The sequence below is a fragment of the Sus scrofa genome, chromosome X (assembly GCF_054392235.1).
Source record: "Sus scrofa isolate SSC_HxYL_T2T_F1_AM1 chromosome X, Sscrofa_HxYL_maternal_Yorkshire_Landrace_v2.0, whole genome shotgun sequence".
NCBI lineage: Eukaryota > Metazoa > Chordata > Mammalia > Artiodactyla > Suidae > Sus > Sus scrofa.
This window is the reverse complement of record NC_139401.1, coordinates 11,546,074-11,563,923: the sequence shown is the minus strand read 5'-3', so window position 1 is coordinate 11,563,923 and position 17,850 is coordinate 11,546,074. Positions and strand designations below refer to the sequence as shown.

Here is a 17,850-nt window from a genome sequence, read left to right as displayed (position 1 = left end):
CCTCTCCCGCTGCATCTCTCGCTCCAGCCAAGCCGTTTGCTAAGGCTGTCGTCTCTACCTTGGCCGTCTCCAGGATCCAAACGCCACGCTGACCCCTAGAGCATGTCTCTTGTGGATGCCTCGCCAGCACTTGTGGATGTCTGTGTGCACCCCTGGTTTTACCCCCTGCTTCCCTGCAGTCTCTTAGCAATCCGCCAGCCAGGGTGAGGACCAGTCATCGCATCCTCTGCTCAGAACTTGCAGTGGCTCGCTGCCCACTGAGAGGGAGAGCAGAAGGCCTCGCCGTGACCCCTGAGACTCCCCCACATCTGGTCTTGGTTACCTGGCCTCCTTCCTGCCGTTTGCCTGCTTCCTCTCGCTTCTCTTCCAGACTCACCCGCCTCCTCCCTGCTGCTGACTCGAGACCTCGCTAATTCTTTCTTCCTTCTGCTTGGAACGATTTTTTTCCAACTCCTTCATCCACCGCAGTTCGCGGCTCCCGCGTCCGTTTCTCTGACAGTCGTGTTTACATTGCACCCCAGCCACACCCCAGGATTCCTCAGTGCCCTTCGTCACTTCATTTTGCCCCATGCCATCCATGGTATTCTTTCTGTTCCTTTCTTTACTGCCAGTCTTCTCCTATTCACTGTCAGCTTCAAGGAGACATGCATTCTCGTCTGTTTGGTTTGCAGCTGAATCCTAGCATCCAGTGCCTGGCACTCAGGAGGCATTCACCGCATATTTATGTCATGAATTAAAGGAATGAGGTGGGAAATGGCCAGAGTGGGAAGCACAGTGGTACCAAAGTGTGTGGGGATGACTGCCAGGGGAGAAGGTGGGAAGTACAGATTGAAGCAAGGCAGCAAGTGAAGGACTTCAGCTATGGGGCTAAAAAGGGTTTTGAGCCGGCAAGCGTCTTGATCAGAGCCTTCTGCCAACCATGCAGAGAAGAAATTTGATGCTTCTATTGTAGGCAACAGCACGCAGGTTTGAGAGCTGTTGTAGCAAAGGCCCATCCAGGAGGCATCTTTCAACTAAAAGCTCAAACTACACGGGGTGCTGGGGGAGGGGCTCACTTAGCTAAACAATCCAAGGGCAGGTATGGCTTCAGGCATTGCTTTACCTAGGATTCGAATGCTGTCCTTACCTTCCTCTCCGGTTCTCGGAGTTGTTTCTTCCATTGTCAGCACCGTCCTCGGCCCCTGTGTCCTGTCTCTTCGAGGTGTCTGGGAAATTCTCGCAGCTTTTCACTGCTTCTAAGGAAGTCACATGCTCATGGCGCAAGCAAGCCCGGTCGTCTGGGAAGGGAATGATCCCTGACTTCGGCTAGGGTCCCCCTCAAGCTAGAGATTGGGGAGCGGGTAGTTCTGCAGGGGGAACGTGGGGTGTGACTGTTATAAGAAAAGGGAACTGGAGTCTGGGAGTGACCGACAGATGACTGACTACAAAGGGGTGATGAGGGCTCAGACGTGGACCAGTGCAGTCGGAATGGAACAGAGAGGAAGGCGGTAACAGGCATCACCGAGCTGAAGTCAAACGGGGTCTCCTGGCTCTGAACATGGAGGGAAAGGACCCAGAGAAGTTTGAATCCAAGCCAGGTTTGGGGCTTGTGCGACTAGGGTCTGGCCATGGCATTGATGAAGATTCAGAATGAAGTAGGAAGAGCAGATTTATGAGAGCAGGAAAGCATCTTGTTGCTGTCTCATCCCTGTTTTTATTAATAAAATTGTTTCCAGCCTCTGAGAGCTCAAGAAGAATTGAGCTCTGCAAGAGACAGCAGGCCAGTTCTTCCACCAACGACTCATTCTCTGAAGACTTGGCCCCACACTTTTTAAGATTCTTGTCTCCAAGCCCAGGTGTGAGAGAATCAGACTGAAAATGCATGTTCCCCTCTCTAGAATTGCCTTGGGTTGAGCTAGCCGCATCTACAGAAGAGAAAATCACTGGAGCCAAGTTCAATCTCTTCTCCTAGGAAAGTCCCAGATGAGGGATTTAGGGCTGGAAGGCCATCTAGGGCATGCCTCATCACGCGGTGAAGGGAGAAACTTCTCGCTGTGGATGGTGCAGGATGCAAGGAAGTAGTGAAGGCAGGCATCGAAGGACAAAGTGACATGTGCAAATGCAGTAGTCAGCATTTTTTTCAGGTGTTTACTCTCTGCCAGGTGCGGTTCTCAATTCTCAACATGTAAGAAGTCCGTTAGTCACATCATTCGCCATTTGTGCTGAGTACTCTTTTTTTTTCTCTATTACTCAAATGCATTTATCCCATCTGTAGTTGTATAATGATCATCACAATGCAATGTCACAGGATTTCCATCCCACAGCCCAAGCTGTGGTGGGTACTCTTATTATTTCCAGTTTACAGATGAGGGCACTGAGACCTAGAAAAGTTATCCACCTTGCCAGAAGTCCCACAGCCAGTGAATGGAACTGGCACTCAAATATGCCTGTTGTCTTGGCAGAGTTATAAATCTGAACTCCAGAAAGTGTCCCCATGTGAACGCTAAATTACAAAGGCCATTCCTCTTAACCACGCGATTTTGCTTATTCAAAGCCAAGACAGTCAAGTCAGGGCAACAGAGGTCCCCACATGGGTAGGGGACCTCCAGTCACAAGTGGGATGACAATTCTTCGGTCATCATCCAGCTTGTGCTAAGAAGTCAACGGATTGTCTGATGCTGTTCTCTTAACAACTTGTAAGCCCCCCTTTGATGCTCTTGTCAAGGTGCCACTGCCCAGAGTTCACCTCTTTCTGGAGTGGTTTTATTTATGCCTCACCCTTTGACCCCTGCAGGTTCCCCCGGATCTCCAGAACGAAGTGCTGATCAGCCTGTTGGAGACCGACCCGGACGTGGTTGACTATTTACTCAGAAGGAAGGCTTCCCAATCTTCGTGAGTAGACCAGCTTTTTGATCTTCTAAAGCTGCCTGGGGGATTTCTATTTTCATTTCCAAGGAATTAGAAAAGTTGACATAACTCCATGCAGAGTGACTCGAAGTGGAATTTTGGCAACCTTCTGGCGAATCTGACCCATCCACCTCAACAGGAAGTGCTTCAGCCTTAGCCATGCACTTAGCACATTAGACATGGCTTGATGGGATTTTTCTGGTTCATTTTTGTCTTTTTTTAGCCCCTTGAGATCCTTTGGACGGTGTTTACTGGGAGGGGGAAAAAGCCCCACTAAGTCACTGGCAGGAAGCTCAGGTAGTGGCTGTGATGTGTATCTGTGATTTCACTTCTGGAATCTGAAAACCTGTGTTTAGGGGCCCCCAAGGCTGCAGCTAGATGCATCTTATGCCCCGTGCAGTTTACCAGCGGGACAGGTGCCTTACCAAACCATGACACAGACCTCAGCCAAGGCTTAGGGACCCACTTGAAATTTGAGGTGTTCACCCTCTTGACACTTTTTTTGCTCTTTATAGCTAGCGTCCTTTTGATAAAAATGCACTCTGCCCTCCACATGGACCCATGTTTACAATGAGGAGAATACAAGCCTTGCTGAATGCTGTGGTTGTCCTCTCAAGGAGAAGCACTGAATTTTTTCATTCATCCGATTGCATGATTTCTCTCAACCATTTGCCATAGAGACACAGTGTGTGGGGGTGCTGAACGATTTAACCAAGCCAGTTAAGGGATCATTAATTTGCATCATTAACCAGGAGCGATGTTGCCACCGTGACCCTCAACCTTAAATTTGCCACAGGAAAAGTCTCCCTCCGTAAAAGTGTCGTTTATGCCGTGCTTGCTCTCTCCCAGAATTTCAACAATTCTAAGACACGCTTCCCCCCAGGTTTTATCTTCTCTGAAATTGAGATTAATCCTATCATCGGTTGACGTGTCTTCCATCAATTCATAGCATGTTTTTCTCTCTTAGTCATATATAAAATACTCCAACGGTATGAGTTAGTCAATGGTGTCTCAGAAACGCGGACACCCATTAAATTGTTCTTTTCTATTGAGGTCTAATTTGATGGACTCATTTTCTTTGAAAACGATTTCAGACATTTAAAAAATTATATCCTTTAGAGAAATGTGACAAAAAGAAATTGCACATGGTCCAGAACTCCTTCTTTCCTGGGTCATTACATTAATAGCCCTGCAAAGTTCAGCTGCACGCCCTGTCCTCAAGAGCAGGGAAGAATTTTTAAGTGGATCATCCTTGCGAGAGTGCTTTGTAAAATCCATTTCGGTGCCAATCATGAGCAAGATCAATTCTGGTGCAAGTAAGACATTCCGCCTGGGTTCAAGCCCCAAGAGCCACCGGGGGGCGGGGGGGATAAAAATGTATTCAAATTGATATAAGTGGCTTGGCATTTCATGGGCTTTCTTTTCATGTCAGAGAATTGAGCTCACTTACATTTTTCCAAGATTTCTAACTGTCATCAACGCGTGGGTTCTAATTCAAACTAACAAATGGCCTTTCTTCACAGTAGATCTTGTGTCACCAGAATCTAAAGGAACTCTTTTTTCCTCCCCTTTGCAAGAAAACAGACATGCTGGCCCTTCTATTTGTGAATCCACATTAAGCTGCATTTACAATCCTTCTCTTCAGGGAAGGCTAGAAAACACACACCTAAGAAAAAAGAAAAACAACCCACTGGTTTTTGACTTGCCGGATTTCTGCTTTTATGTGGCCTTTTAAAATATGTAAATATTAATACTTTGAAGAATAGGTGCTCAAAGGCATTTTTATGTGGTTTTCAAGTACACTCTTGGCATATTAATGCCAAGACGTGAGCCTTTCTTTCTCTCCTCTTAGGAAAAGGAGGAAGCCTACATATTAAGCCCGTCCCAAACGTACAGTTGTGCAGCCTCTTCTGTTCCCCACGCCTATAGAAATAAGAATTGTAAGGTCTAGGCAAGCTGACCCTACACCACGATGTTAGGGCTTCAAGGAAAGGGAGGCGAGGTCGCAGGAGCTCTGAAGATGGCAGGGACCTGTGTGCCCTAACAGAAAACACGTGGAGAAGACTGGCTTAGGAAGAGGGAGAAGGAAGAGTTATTTTGTTTCCCTCCAGGTCAGGGCAAGCCCAGAGGTTTGATAATGCTATCATGAAGTAGAAATACATCCGTTAATAAATAAACATTTATTTGTAATGGCTCGCAAGTCTTAACCCTCTAGCTGTAGGCGGTCTTTTTGTGCTTTACAAGCATGCTCCTCCGAGTTCCCTGGTGGCCTAGTGGTTAAGGATCTGGCGTTGTCACTGCTGTGGCTGGGGCATGGGTTCAATCCCTAGCCCGGGAACGTCTGCATGCGGTGGGCATGCCTAATAAAATACGAAATAAAGGCGTGCTTCTCAAACTTTCCCACGCATATGGTCACCAGGAAATCTCACTAAAAGGCTCTTTCTGAATCCATAGGTGCAGGGAGGGAGTCTCAGAAACTGCATTTCTAACAAGCCCCCAGACGATGCTGTGATACTGCTGGTCCATAAGCCACAATTAGAGTAGCAAAAGCTTCAGACCTCAAGGCCTGTTTCGACCGTAAGAGCTTGCAGACTTGTTGAAGGCGGCCTGCAAGGGTGAAAACAGCAGGAGGCATGTTGTTATGTGTGTCGCAGAGTGCAAAGTACATGCTGAGCCACTGGTTCTCAGCCTTGCCTGCCCATTTGAATCACCTGGGGAGCTCGAAGAGCCACACCGCCTGGGTCCCACCTCTAGAGACTTGGACTCATTCATTCTGGGGTATGGTCTGGACCTTGGGGTTTTTGAAAACTCCCATGTGATTCTCAGGAGCAGCCAGCCGGGCTAAGAACCGTCATATGGGGGCTCCAGGTGGGTGATTTTTTTACATTGCGAAGAGGTTTTTGTGTTGACAAAAGAGGGAACCAGTGCCCAGACTGTAAATCCATGTGGCATTTGAAGAAGACAAAGGCATGGTCCCTGCAGTCTTAGGGAGAGCCTCTGGGATGAGCAAGGATTTGCAACAAATTTTGTAGGCTGGAGAGGTTGTCAATAGGCGTGGATGTTTGGGGAGCTTGAACCAGGTCATAAAAATAAATGTGTCAGCTGGCTGGGAACACGAGAAAGAGGCTGGCTAGCACAGAGGGCAAGAAGTCCTTAAATGGCAGGCTTAGCGGTGCTTCTTAAATCAAGAAGTGGCGGCAAAGAATTACGGTGATGATAGATTATGCTAATGATAGATTACAGGGGTGACAAATTACAGTACCCCAAATGCCAGATGGTGCTGGCCACACTGGCAGGTCAATTATCCATCAATAGCACACACTTGTGTGGTATAACACGCTGGTTATGAGCTTTGGATCCAACGCCAGATTGCCTGAGTCCAACTTCCATTTCCACTGCTGTTAGCTGTGCAGTGTCGGGTAAATCAATTCATCTGGCTCTGTCTCAGTTTCCTCATCTGTAAACTAGAGATAAAAATAGACCTCACTTCATACAGTCCTTTTGCTATTAGAATAGTAGCTGGCGTTTAAACAGATGCTTCGTCCATGTTAAGGATTATTATCATATTACTTGAATTTCACCATCCTGGTCACGTACAACTACTTACCAAAGGCTTGGATGTCACCAGATCCTACTCTGTTGTCCCCGAGATAGCAGCCCATAGAGGCAATCTGACGTGAGCGAACCCATCCGCGTTGAGTTGTGTCGAAAGGCAAAGCTCGCAGGATGCCATCAGCCCCAGGATGAAGGCAAGATTCTGGACCAGATGAGGGGCGAGGGTAAAAGGCACTGAACCTGGGAACACGACCTGCTCGCCCCGGGCCAGGTAGATTTCAGAAGGGCCTGGAAGCGAGTACATTTGCAGGTCATGAGATCAAGACCTTAGCCCAGCTGTGGCGCGATGGAACCGGACAGAATTCTTGTTCTGAAGACTTTATTTAGTGAAAACTCGGCTGCAAGGGCTATAAAAGGTAAGACCTGAAAGGATTTGTAGGAAGACCACAGAGTGGGAGGCAAGAGTAGCTTCTGCAATGAATACCGTAGGTGCAGTGATATGCACCGTATCGCTCATTATTCTCTTCCGACCCCTGGATTTATCTCCTGAAGCTTCTGTTCTTTGCCAACAGTTGACATCCCTGCATGAGGCTCTCCATCCCTGTGCCCCACATGGAAACTGCCCCAGGTGTTATTTGGAGTTTTCACAAGAGTGTAAAACTAAGAACAAGAACGGGTTTATCGCAATATCTGTTTGGAAAGAGCAAACTTTTAGTGATATTGGGGGATGGAGTGTTTGGAGTTTGCTTCCCTTCTTTAGGCACCAGCAGGATCAGGGGAGTGGAAGGAGGGGGCGTTATTTGTTCTGGTGCTTGTCTGCTTACTTTTTTGGCTTCAGCCAACATGGGGCACCAACAGGAGCTTAGAAGAGATTGATGTTGCGAACGATGCAAGACTTCCAGGTTTTTAATGGCTTGTCTGGTCTGTGTATTAGCATGCTGTGCTCTTTTCTTCAAAGATACCTAAAATAGATCCACCCCCCTTGATTTAGAGACGGAAGGCAAGAGGGGATGAGAACAGAAGGCAAATCAAAGAGGACAAGGTATGTTAAAGGCAGGCATTTGCAACAGAACAGAAGCATCCTAGCAGAGCCGGGAATAGAATGAGGAGTGAAGTGTAAATTTTAAGACCGTCCTAAAATGGTCATCAAAATGAACAATACTGGGAGTTCCATTTATGGCTCAGGGGGTTAAGAAATGGACTTAGTGTCCGGGAGGATGTTGGTTCGATTCCTGGCCTCGCTAACCCACTGAGTGAGGCCGGGGATCGAACCTGTGTCCTCATGGACGCTAATCAGATTTGTTTCCCCTGAGCCACGAGGGGAACTCCGAAATGTAGTATTTTAAAAAAATCAAAGTCGATGCCCAAAATCTATGATGAATGGAAATATTGTAAAATTGAGTTGTGATGATAGTTGTACAACTATACATATAATAAAATTCATTGAGTTAGAAAACAAACAAAACCCCCCAAAATCTATGATGAACAAAATATCAAAAACCGTGAAAAGATTTTGGCTTATGCCAAGCCACACTGAGCCTGAAGCAAGAGGCAAAATAGGTGTCTCCAGCCTAAATGGAAATCAACGCATCAATCATATTTTGGAAATATATTTCTTTGCTTATCTCATTTTCAACCGAGAGAATGGCTATGTCTGACAGTTTCTCTGGACCAAGTAACGATCGTAAATAATGTTTAATTAAGTTAACCCGAACTAAAATAATAATAAAATTCTGTATTGGGGAGGTCCCATCGTGGCACAGCAGAAACGAATCCGACTAGGAACCACGAGGATGCGGGTTCGATCCCTGGCCTTGCTCACAGCAGGTTAAGGATCCAGCATTGTCACTGCTGTGGTGTGCGTTCGATCCCTGGCCCGGGAAACATCCACATGCCGTGGGCGTGGCCAAAAAAAAAAAAGTCAAACAAAGTTTAACTGCATTTCAAGAGAAGGCTGGTATGGATAAATTAAACCCATAGGTAGATGTCTTTTAATTTCATTGGATTTAATTCTGTCCTTGGCCTTCAGAAAGTCGTTGTTTTGCTGAACTAGTAGTTGCTCCCATTGAATAAGCTTCCTTCTTTATCACAGAGGAGCATTCAGCCTCAAAATTTAAAGGCCGCATATTTAAATGAGCAAATATCGGAGTTCCCTGGTGGTCTAGTGACTTAAGGATTCAGCATTGTCACTGCTGTGGCTCTGATCACGGCTGTGGCGTTAGGTTCAGCCCCTGGCCTGGGAACCTTGGCGTGCCACGAGCTCAGCCATAAAAACATCAGCAGATATTACGTCGCTAATTTATTTTAATCTTTCAAAGATTGTCATTAAAAAGGCTTCTACACAGCCACGGAGTGTGTCACGAGATGGACTGTGATTTCGGTGCTGCCCTTCGCAGCCTTTATAAAATCAGAAACGTTTTCAGGACATTTTCGAAGGCAAGAAATTAGGCTTGACCCATATGGTATAATAGCCATGAATCCTTCTGACCGACAGTAGCTGGAGGCTTCATCTGTCCTTCTGTTCCAGGTCCTTGGAAATGAGGGAGCATTAAACACACACACACACACACACACACACACACACACACACGCACACACGCACACACTCAGTCCCCTGAAGAAAGCCTTTTCAGCCAGACAATTTTAGGAAAACGTTATATGGACTAGAGAATTCCTTTAGTGAAAGATGAGAGAAGTTACAAAAACGTGCCTTTTTTAAAAAAAAAAAAAAATCGTGCCTTTTATGGAAGGACAATTCAAGATGGAAGGAGAATTGATCACGTCCCCCTCTTTGTTCGAACACCTTTGACCGTGACTCACAACTTCTTTATAAACTTGCAAGGGATTCATTTGGAGGTGTTTTAGCGGGTGTACCGTAAACAAAATTAAGAAAATCATCACTGTTTTCTCGTCACCTGTCATGAATGCGTCTCTATGCCAGGGCGATTCAGGGGGAATTAATAAGAGCTGCAAAGTGAGGGGAGACGTTTCCCCAAAGCCCCGGGCAGGTTCCGGTGGGAGTTTGGATCCGCGTCAGCTTCCCTTTGGTGTCAGGTGCTTTTGTCCTTAGGATTCTGCATAAGGGGAGCTTGGCAGAACCGAGCCGCTGTGACAGTGGATTCCTCTCCTGGTACAATGAATAGCATTCGAGATGCTTCTGTGCTTCGAGTTCCAGCAGAGTGAGGTTTGTCAGTGAATGGCTGAGCCAAGCCTGACGCCGAGGCGAGTTTGAAATCTCCAAGGATGTTTCTCGCTGGGGTAGCTCAGTGAGGGGCTGGGCTGGCCACATCCGGTGATTGAACCGGAGTTTTCCGTTTATCCACAGAGCAAGTTCTGTGCTCCCGGCCGCAGGGCAGGCCTGCCCACAGTACCCTGCCAGCGTGTTTACACCCTGACCTGGAGGGACCAGCTAAGGGTGAGAAAGCCATTCGCTCTCTGTGTCCATCTCATGCTTATTTGGTTAGTGGAGGCTGGCCATGCATGCTGTGGATGTTCCTGGGGCTGCCAGGTCTCCTGGGAAAGTTCTCCGTTCATGGAGGCAAACCCATGTCAACTGGCAGTGTAGCCTCTCAGCATTCCCAAGCTCATCCATGAAATTCCAAGACATGGAGAGGCCATTCTGTGCCTCTAAATCATTTCTCATCTGGTGAATCACTGGGAGAGTAAATATTTTATATAACAAAATACATGACCTTTTTTTTTTTTTTGCTTTTTTTTTTTTTTAGGGCCCCACCTGTGGCATATGGAAGTTCCCTGGCTAGGGTCGAATCATAGCTGTAGCTGCCAGCCTACACCACAGCCACAGCAACACCAGACCCTTAACCCACTGAGCAAGGCCAGGGATCAAGCCCACATCTTCATGGATAGTAGTCGGGTTCATTACTGCTGAGCCACAATGGGAACTCTAATGAAGATTTTATTGCCTTTCCTTGGAGTGCTGAACTTAAAATTGTGTTCCGAGGGAGTTCCCTGGTGGCTCCGTGGGTTAAGGATCTGGTGGTGTCACTGCTGTGGCTTGGGTTGTTGCTGTGGTGTGGGTTTGATCCCTGGCCCCAGAACCTCTGGAAATTCCAAAAAAATTATCTTCTTAGAGTTGAATCGTCTTAGAAGCAAGCCTTAGAGAAGCCATGGGTGGCTGCTTGTGTCATTGCTCAGTGGTACCCAGAGGGAGAGTCCTTCCTAGATTTGTTTCCAGTTAATTTAATGATAAAGCAATGGAATGACCCTAAAATTTTTAAAAACCCGAACTTCCAATATTATAGTGAGAGTTCTGGCCACTCTTGTAGTCTCCCTCCTAACTTGACTCTCAGTAGACCCTTAGTCCGTTGTCACAGCCATGGGTTGAGGGAGGCTGGTTTGATATCTGAGGTTATCAATCTTCTGCAAGTATCAAAATTTCCTGGACGGCTTTTAAAGCCCTGCCCCCGGAGCTTCCCCTTCAGTAAGCCAAGGCAGCTTCATGGGCTGAACCTCCTACTCAGAAGAAGCACACAGAGTTCTCTCAGGGGGCGGCAGGTTAAGGATCTGAGGTCGTTGCTGCAGTGACTCAGGTCGCTGCTATGGCGCAGGTTCGATCCCTGGCCCGGGAACTTCCACCCACTGTGGGTGCACACCCCGCCTCCCCAAAAAAGCAGCAGCAGCAGTAGCGCACATTTGGCTTAAGGATCTGCTTTCACCATCGTGAAATGCTCATCATTTTAAAAATTGGGGGCCCCAGGTGTTCATTTTGCCCCAGTTCCCACATAGGACAGCCAGTCCTTCAGGAGGTCCAGGATGGAGCGTGAGAATTTGCATTTCCCTCGTGATGGGAACGCTGCGGCTCAGACACACTGAGTGAGGTTTTGCAGAGTCAGCCCGAAGAACAGAGGAAAGGGACAGTGAGCCTGGCCCTGCTCCTCTCTCACCTCTGCTTGGTCAGGTCCGATCACAGCTGTGAAAATGGAGGGGAAAAAACGCAGGCAGATTGTTTTTATTATTGCGATTATAGTTCTTTGTTTTGTTTTGACCAAACTAAATACTCTCATGACGCATGCTGCCTTGGCAATGCCCCCAACATCATGGGCACGGTTTCCCGGGCTGTAGGGCAGCCCGAAAGCAATGTATTGAAGCCGCCTGCCAAAAACACGTCAGGTGGAACAGCATCATAGTAAGTAGTTCGAAAGATCAGGGAAAGAAAACCAGTGGAAAGAGTTATAAGATGATGCTGGGGTATGAAACACACAAAGGCTTCACACAAGCTTCGATAGCACTCAAGCTCCAATATGCCAACTCGAGGGGAGCTCCAGTTCCTCGCTGCAAAGAGAGATGCATTCTTTATTACATGACACGTGGAAACATAATTTTTACCTCCAATGAAAATAACTTGCTCGCTTGGGAGAAACCCAAACGTCCTTAGGACAGAGATGTTCAAGAAATTTCTGGAGTTCCCACTGTGGCATAGGTCGCAACTGCAGCTCCGGAGCTGATCCTTGGCCTGGGAGGTCCATATGCCGTGAGGCAGCCACCAAAGAAAGAAAAACAAAATTTCTCCCATAAGGTATCTTTATGCGCGTAAGTCTTGGCTGAATCTGCAACTTCTAATATTTTGTTGAATGCGGTCTCTGCTATATGTTTTGTAAGACAGATGAGCAAGATAGGCGGCAGAACTCTTGTGGTCTCCAGGAGCTCCAGTCCGGCCTTTCCAGAACTTTCCTCGCATTGTAAGGGGGCCAAAAAGCACTTGAGGCCCTGATAGCTATTTTGTTTTGGCAAATGAATTGGCTTGACTCTCTCCCTCTCTTTTTTTAAAGCAATTCTCCAGAGAGTCGTTTTATTTTTATTCGTAGCTTTTTTATCTTTCTTAAAAAATTTTATTCACATAGAGTTGGTTTGCAGTGTTGTGTGCATTTCTGCTGTACAGCAAAGTGATTCAGTTAAATGTACATTTTTCTCATATTCTTTTCCATGATGGTTTATCCCAGGATACCGACTTCTGGTTCGCTGGGCTCTACAGTAGGCTCTAGCTGTTTACCCGTTCCATATATATTGGTTTGCATCTGCTAAGCCCAAACTCCCAGTTCTCCCCCTGCCCCGGCCCCCCAGGAACCACTGTTCTCTATGGACTTAACTCTGTTTAAAACATCCCATAAGGCTTTATGTGCTCACGATTCTCCGTTCAAGGTTCTGACTTAACTCTTGTTGACATTCGCATTAATGAATGGAACGAACGGCAGCTAAACAAGGGACACGATTGCACCTAGTGCAGGAATTTGATTTCTCGCTCTGGTCAGAACACAGAACCCCGATTCGACACTCCGCTCCATGTCCCTACCCGTTTAACACCTATCTTCTCATCTTCCTAATAAAGTGTCAACGAGAGTTGAACCCACGACGACAGACAAGCGTTCATTGGTTTGGTTTTGCGTTCCCTCCCCCGGAATTAGAGAGGTCGCCCCCTTTTCATTAGACATGGAGACTGACTCATTTTTTCCCCCACTTTCCAGCAGAAAAATGAAGTGCCTTTTACTTTCCCTTCCTTCACTGGAGACCTAAAGTTTCTGGAAAACCATCCTTAGGGTTATCCTCTGGCTTTTTCCCATAAGGTTGTCAGTCATCATCAGTTTCAAAATGTCCTACGCATATGGAATAAATAAGTCCTTTCTTTGCTTCCTTGCTTCACCTGTCAGAGGAAAGCAGCGCAGCATCTGTGACATGCTTCGCCTGTCCCCGAGGCAGCCCGGGGACCCCCTGGGAGCGAACCTCCTCTCTGGGGCATGCCTGGAACCCACTGCTTAGGAAGGGCTTGCTGGGCTCGGGTGTACCTTCTCTAAGGTCACAAAGGATTTTGTTTTGCAAAATTAAACCAGAGGAAAGCAGAGAGCAGTAAAGAGAAGAGAAGGGGTGGGGGGCGGCGGCGGGGAGGGGGGAGAACAGAGGCAGGTTAGGGAACTTTTAATCAACCTGTGATCATTTCCCTTTAAGATGTCAGGGCCACTTTTGAGGAAGGTAGAAAATACAGATGTGCCCAGGTAAGACTTTGAACACCCTTTTCATGGTCCTGGTGTTTTCATTTTTCTGTTCCGCTCGCATTTCCACTGTCGTTTCTGTTGCTGTGACAACTCATGCACGTAGCAAACCTTAATGGATATGCTAATGAGCATGTTTGCTATCAATTTGGAAAAGCTCTAGTGCCTTCTGGAATATTTTTAGGTGTATTTAAAAACAAGGGACTCTAATGGTCAGGCATTTATCTTTTTAGCCACCATTTTATACAGGAGACAATTATCCTCCACCCACACATCACCGTCATTGTCGTCATCGTCATTACAGGAAAGATGATTCTCTTTGCGGGGAGGGGGGGGGGGTGTCCATAAAGCCGGAATGAACTGCATGTACACTTTCATTCAGTTTCATCGGAATTGTTCTTAATTCAGGATACTGAGGAAACGTAAAAGAATTATCTGCAGTTTGTCCTTGCTGAGCAGAGAGTTAGCATCAGGCTTTCGTTTTAAAACGGCAACAGGGGTTAATCCAACAGGCATTTCAGCCATGCACCTTGGAAAATACACGGCTCTGTGTGTTTCGTCCCCACCGCTTCGCCCCGCTGGTTCCTGTCCCATTTGCTGGGGTTTGCTGCCCTCTGCTGGCCATTTTGTGGAAATGCACCCACTGACATCGAAGTCTTGAAACCTGGCCGCGAAGGGTCTTTGGGTTTCAGCCCCCGTGTCCAGGTGTTCTCCTCCTGTCAGGCGTGCAACCGTCGGATCGCGCGACCCTGGTCCCTCGTTATCAACACACTCACACACCGGTCATTGTTTCCTTGTTCCAGAAGCCCTGACATGCTGAGATCGGAAGTTTCCTTTTCCGTGGGAGGAAGGCATTCGTCCACAGATTCCAACAAGGCCTCCAGCGGAGACCTCTCCCCTTATGACAACAACTCCCCAGTGCTGTCCGAGCGCTCCCTGCTGGCTATGCAAGAGGACGCGGCCCCGGGGGGCTCGGAGAAGCTTTACAAAGGGCCGGAGCAGTATATGCTGGTGGGCCACTTGCCATCTTCGAAGTCGAGGGAGAGTTCTCCCGGACCAAGGCTTGGGAAAGGTAACTAGAGACCGGGCGGCGTGGGCCGAAGCCGTGCCTCTGATTGCAGGTGGTCTGGCGCGGGCGCTGTGGACCTTCTTTCCATCCCCTCGTCGTCTCGTGTTTCTCTAATTCAAGCAGCCTTGACCGAGGGCCTGCTGAAGGGCTCCTCTGGGTCCGGATCCCTGCATTCTGGGAGGCAGGCTCCCGCTCGGAGAGCGCCCCACTTTCCCAGCTGACTTTTCCCCTCCAGCACCCAAAGAACTTTCTCTGTCCTGGCGTGGGCATTTGGGAGCATCTTTGCTAAGTGTCAGATGTCACCCGACTAACGCTGTGACTGTTATAGAGAACAAGCTGAACTGACGATACGAGGAGCCAGCAGGTTCCAAAGAGGTCTCTGTGGGAAATGATGGGTTTTATTTTACTGTTATGTATTTATTTATTTTATTTTGTCTTTTTTTAGGGCTGCACCCGTGGCACATGGAGGTTCCCAGGCTAGGGGTCCAATCGCAGCTGCAGCTGCCGGCCTCCACCACAGCCACAGCAACGCCAGATCCAAGCCACGTCGGGCGACCCACACCACAGCTCACGGCCACACCGGATCCTTAACCCACGAATCGAGGCCAGGGATTGAACCTGCATCCTCATGGACACTAGTCAGGTTTGTTGCCACTGAGCCACAGTGGGAACTCCGGAAATGATGATTTTTAGACAAAATAAGGTTCCTGTGGTCACAGATATTTGGGAAATGCTGGGTGAACCAAGCCAACAGTTTCTCCACAAGTTCTCAAAATCTTCACAGTGCTGGTGGGTACCTTGAATTGGAGGCTATGGTTTGCTGCTTTTCCCAAATTTCTTTGACCACTGAACGTTTCCTTCTGTTCTCTCCCTCCACAGAGTAATTCCTCAGGGTCAGGACTCATCAGGACACTTTTTTTTCTTTTCTTTTTTTTTTTTTTTAATGGCCGCACCCTTGGCATATGGAAGTTTCCAGGCTAGGGATGGAATCCAAGCCACAGCTGTGACCCACGCTGCAGCCCAGCAGAACACTGTTTAAGTAATCACTGGAAGACCCAGTATAAATTCTTGCTATCTTATCTCGGATTTATAGTTAAATCCGAAGAGCCACTCTGAAAAGGCTCCCTTTTAAAAATGTTTGCCATTCTGGAGTTCCCGTCGTGGCTCGGTGGTTAACGAATCTGACTAGGAACCATGCGGATGTTGTTCCTGCGTTGTATTCTGTCTTGTATCCATCACAATCTCAGATATAGTACTTAGAGCCAAACGAACGTTATAAAAAATATGTGTTGATTGATTTTTTTGGCTCTTCAGTTTTCGTTGTGAGTTACCTGCCTTTTCATATACTTTTTCCTAGATATGGCTGAGGAGGCTCTCAATATCTGGGGGACTTGGCACTCAACATTAAAAAGTGGATCCAAAGACCCAGGCATGACAGGTGAAGTACCCTTTTTAAAACCAGTATGGCATGTACTTTTCAGCGTCAGCGTCCGTTGATTTTTGCCTTCCTCTCATCATATCACGCGCTTGTCATATAGTATTTGGAAAATGTGATTCCGGTGAAAGAGAAAAAAAAAAGCGGGGGGGGATAAGGCTGTACTTAGGCTTCCCACCAAAGTACATCAAGCTTTGACTATATATTTCACTTCATTTCATTTGCAAGAGTTTTTTTTAATTGCTTAATGCATTTTATTACATTTATAGGTGTACAGCAATCGTCACAACCAAATGTTTACAGCATTTCCCTCCCAAACCCTCAGTGCAAGACTTTTTAAAGAGGGTTGCAGACATTCTGTCAATGCGCCCTCATGTCATTCGTTTAACTTCCGTTCTCCAGTTATTTGCCGTTATTACTGGTAGAGCCATGGAGTATTCCAGTTGCATACTCATAGTTTACAGCCCAGTATTGGGACATCCGGGTTGTTTCTACTTTTTTTATCTACATTGTGATAAGTTTTTAATCTATGTGATGATAAGTTATGAACCTCTTTTATGTACTCTTTTTGTGTTTTATTTTATTTTTTATTTTGTCTTTCTCTCATGTTAGGGCAGCACCTGCGGCATATGGAGGTTCCCAGGCTAAGGGTCCAGTCGGAGCTGTAGCCGCCTGCCTACGCCAGGGCCACAGCCACGCGGGATCCGAGCCGCATCTGCAACCTACACCACAGCTCATGGCAATGCCGGATCCTTAACCCGCTGAGCGAGGTCAGGGATCGAACCTGCGTCCTCCTGGTCAGGTTCGTTGACCGCTGAGCCACGACGGGAACTTCTTCTTTTTGTATTTTACATTATTAACAGAGGCACAAAATTTTAGAGAGCCAGTTGTAAATCCAGAATAGGAGAGTGGGTCAAAAATTAGGAACCTTTCTGGAGTTCCCGCTATGGCTCAGTGGGTTAAGAATCTGACTGCAGCAGCTCAGGTCGATGTAGAGGTGCGAGTTCAGCCCCTGGCCTGGGAGCTTCCATATGCCATGGGTGGGACCATAAAAAAATAATGAATCTTTCCAAGAATTCAGAGGTACGGTCACTTCACATTCCACACAGGATGCATTTGCTTGTGCTCCGCAAGCCATAGATGGCAGTGCCACTTACTATACTGTCCCTGTCCCTTTCATCTCATGGGTATTGCACATTGCTGGGTTTGCCTCTCGGCTTATGTAAAAAAACCAAATGAGAAAACAAAATGGTATTTATCATTTTCCTTTGCCTTTCTCTGTCGCCAGTGTTTTCCCATTTTTCTATTAATCAGCTGAATTTCCCCTACTGATTATCAGTTCTGGTTGGCTGTTTATGCAAGCTGGAGTTTTTAAAATTGCTTCTCAGCAACTCTTCTTATAATAAAGACATTAACCCTTTGGCCACATTGTTTGCCACTGATATGATTATCCCTTGCATTTCCCCCCTTTTTGGATATCTGGAAATGTTTTACACAGGCATTCCCGTCGTGGCTCAGCGGTTAACGAATCTGACTACATCCATCAGGACACAGGTTCGATCCCTGGCCTCGCTCAGTGGGTTAAGGATCTGGCATTGCCGTGAGCTGCAGTGTAGGTCACAGACTCTGGTTCGGATCTGGCATTGCTGTGGCCGTGGTGTAGGCCGGCAGCTACAGCTCCGATTCAACCCCGAGCCTGGGAATCTCCATGTGCCTCGGGTGCGGCCCTAAAAAGCAAAAAAAAAAAAAAAAAAAAAAAGTTTTACATAATGAAATCTCTCATTCTCTTTGTGATTTCTTTCACAAAATTAATCTCTACTTTTACCTAAGCATGGGCTAGCCAGTCGTCTAGACACTTTTTGCTTTCATGGTATTTCATTATTTGAACCCTTCATTCTTTC

At 47.1% G+C, this 17,850-nt stretch overlaps 1 protein-coding gene across 13 annotated transcripts in view; it reads left to right on the top strand.

Moving 5' to 3' along the window:
* Window positions 1-17,850, top strand: part of ARHGAP6 (Rho GTPase activating protein 6) — a 530,728-nt gene that overhangs the window by 508,728 nt on the left and 4,150 nt on the right. For 8 of the 13 annotated variants that reach the window (XM_021080043.2, XM_085007329.1, XM_021080046.2 and 5 more), the window contains exons 10-12: window positions 2,774-2,871; window positions 14,249-14,517; window positions 15,872-15,952. In XM_021080043.2, coding sequence (XP_020935702.1) covers window positions 2,774-2,871; window positions 14,249-14,517; window positions 15,872-15,952 — 448 coding nt within the window. Of the gene's footprint in view, window positions 1-2,773; window positions 2,872-9,766; window positions 9,857-13,401; window positions 13,449-14,248; window positions 14,518-15,871; window positions 16,661-17,535; window positions 17,714-17,850 lie in introns of those variants that run through there. The other 5 variants (XR_014835149.1, XR_014835151.1, XR_014835152.1 and 2 more) reach the window with 3 other exon arrangements.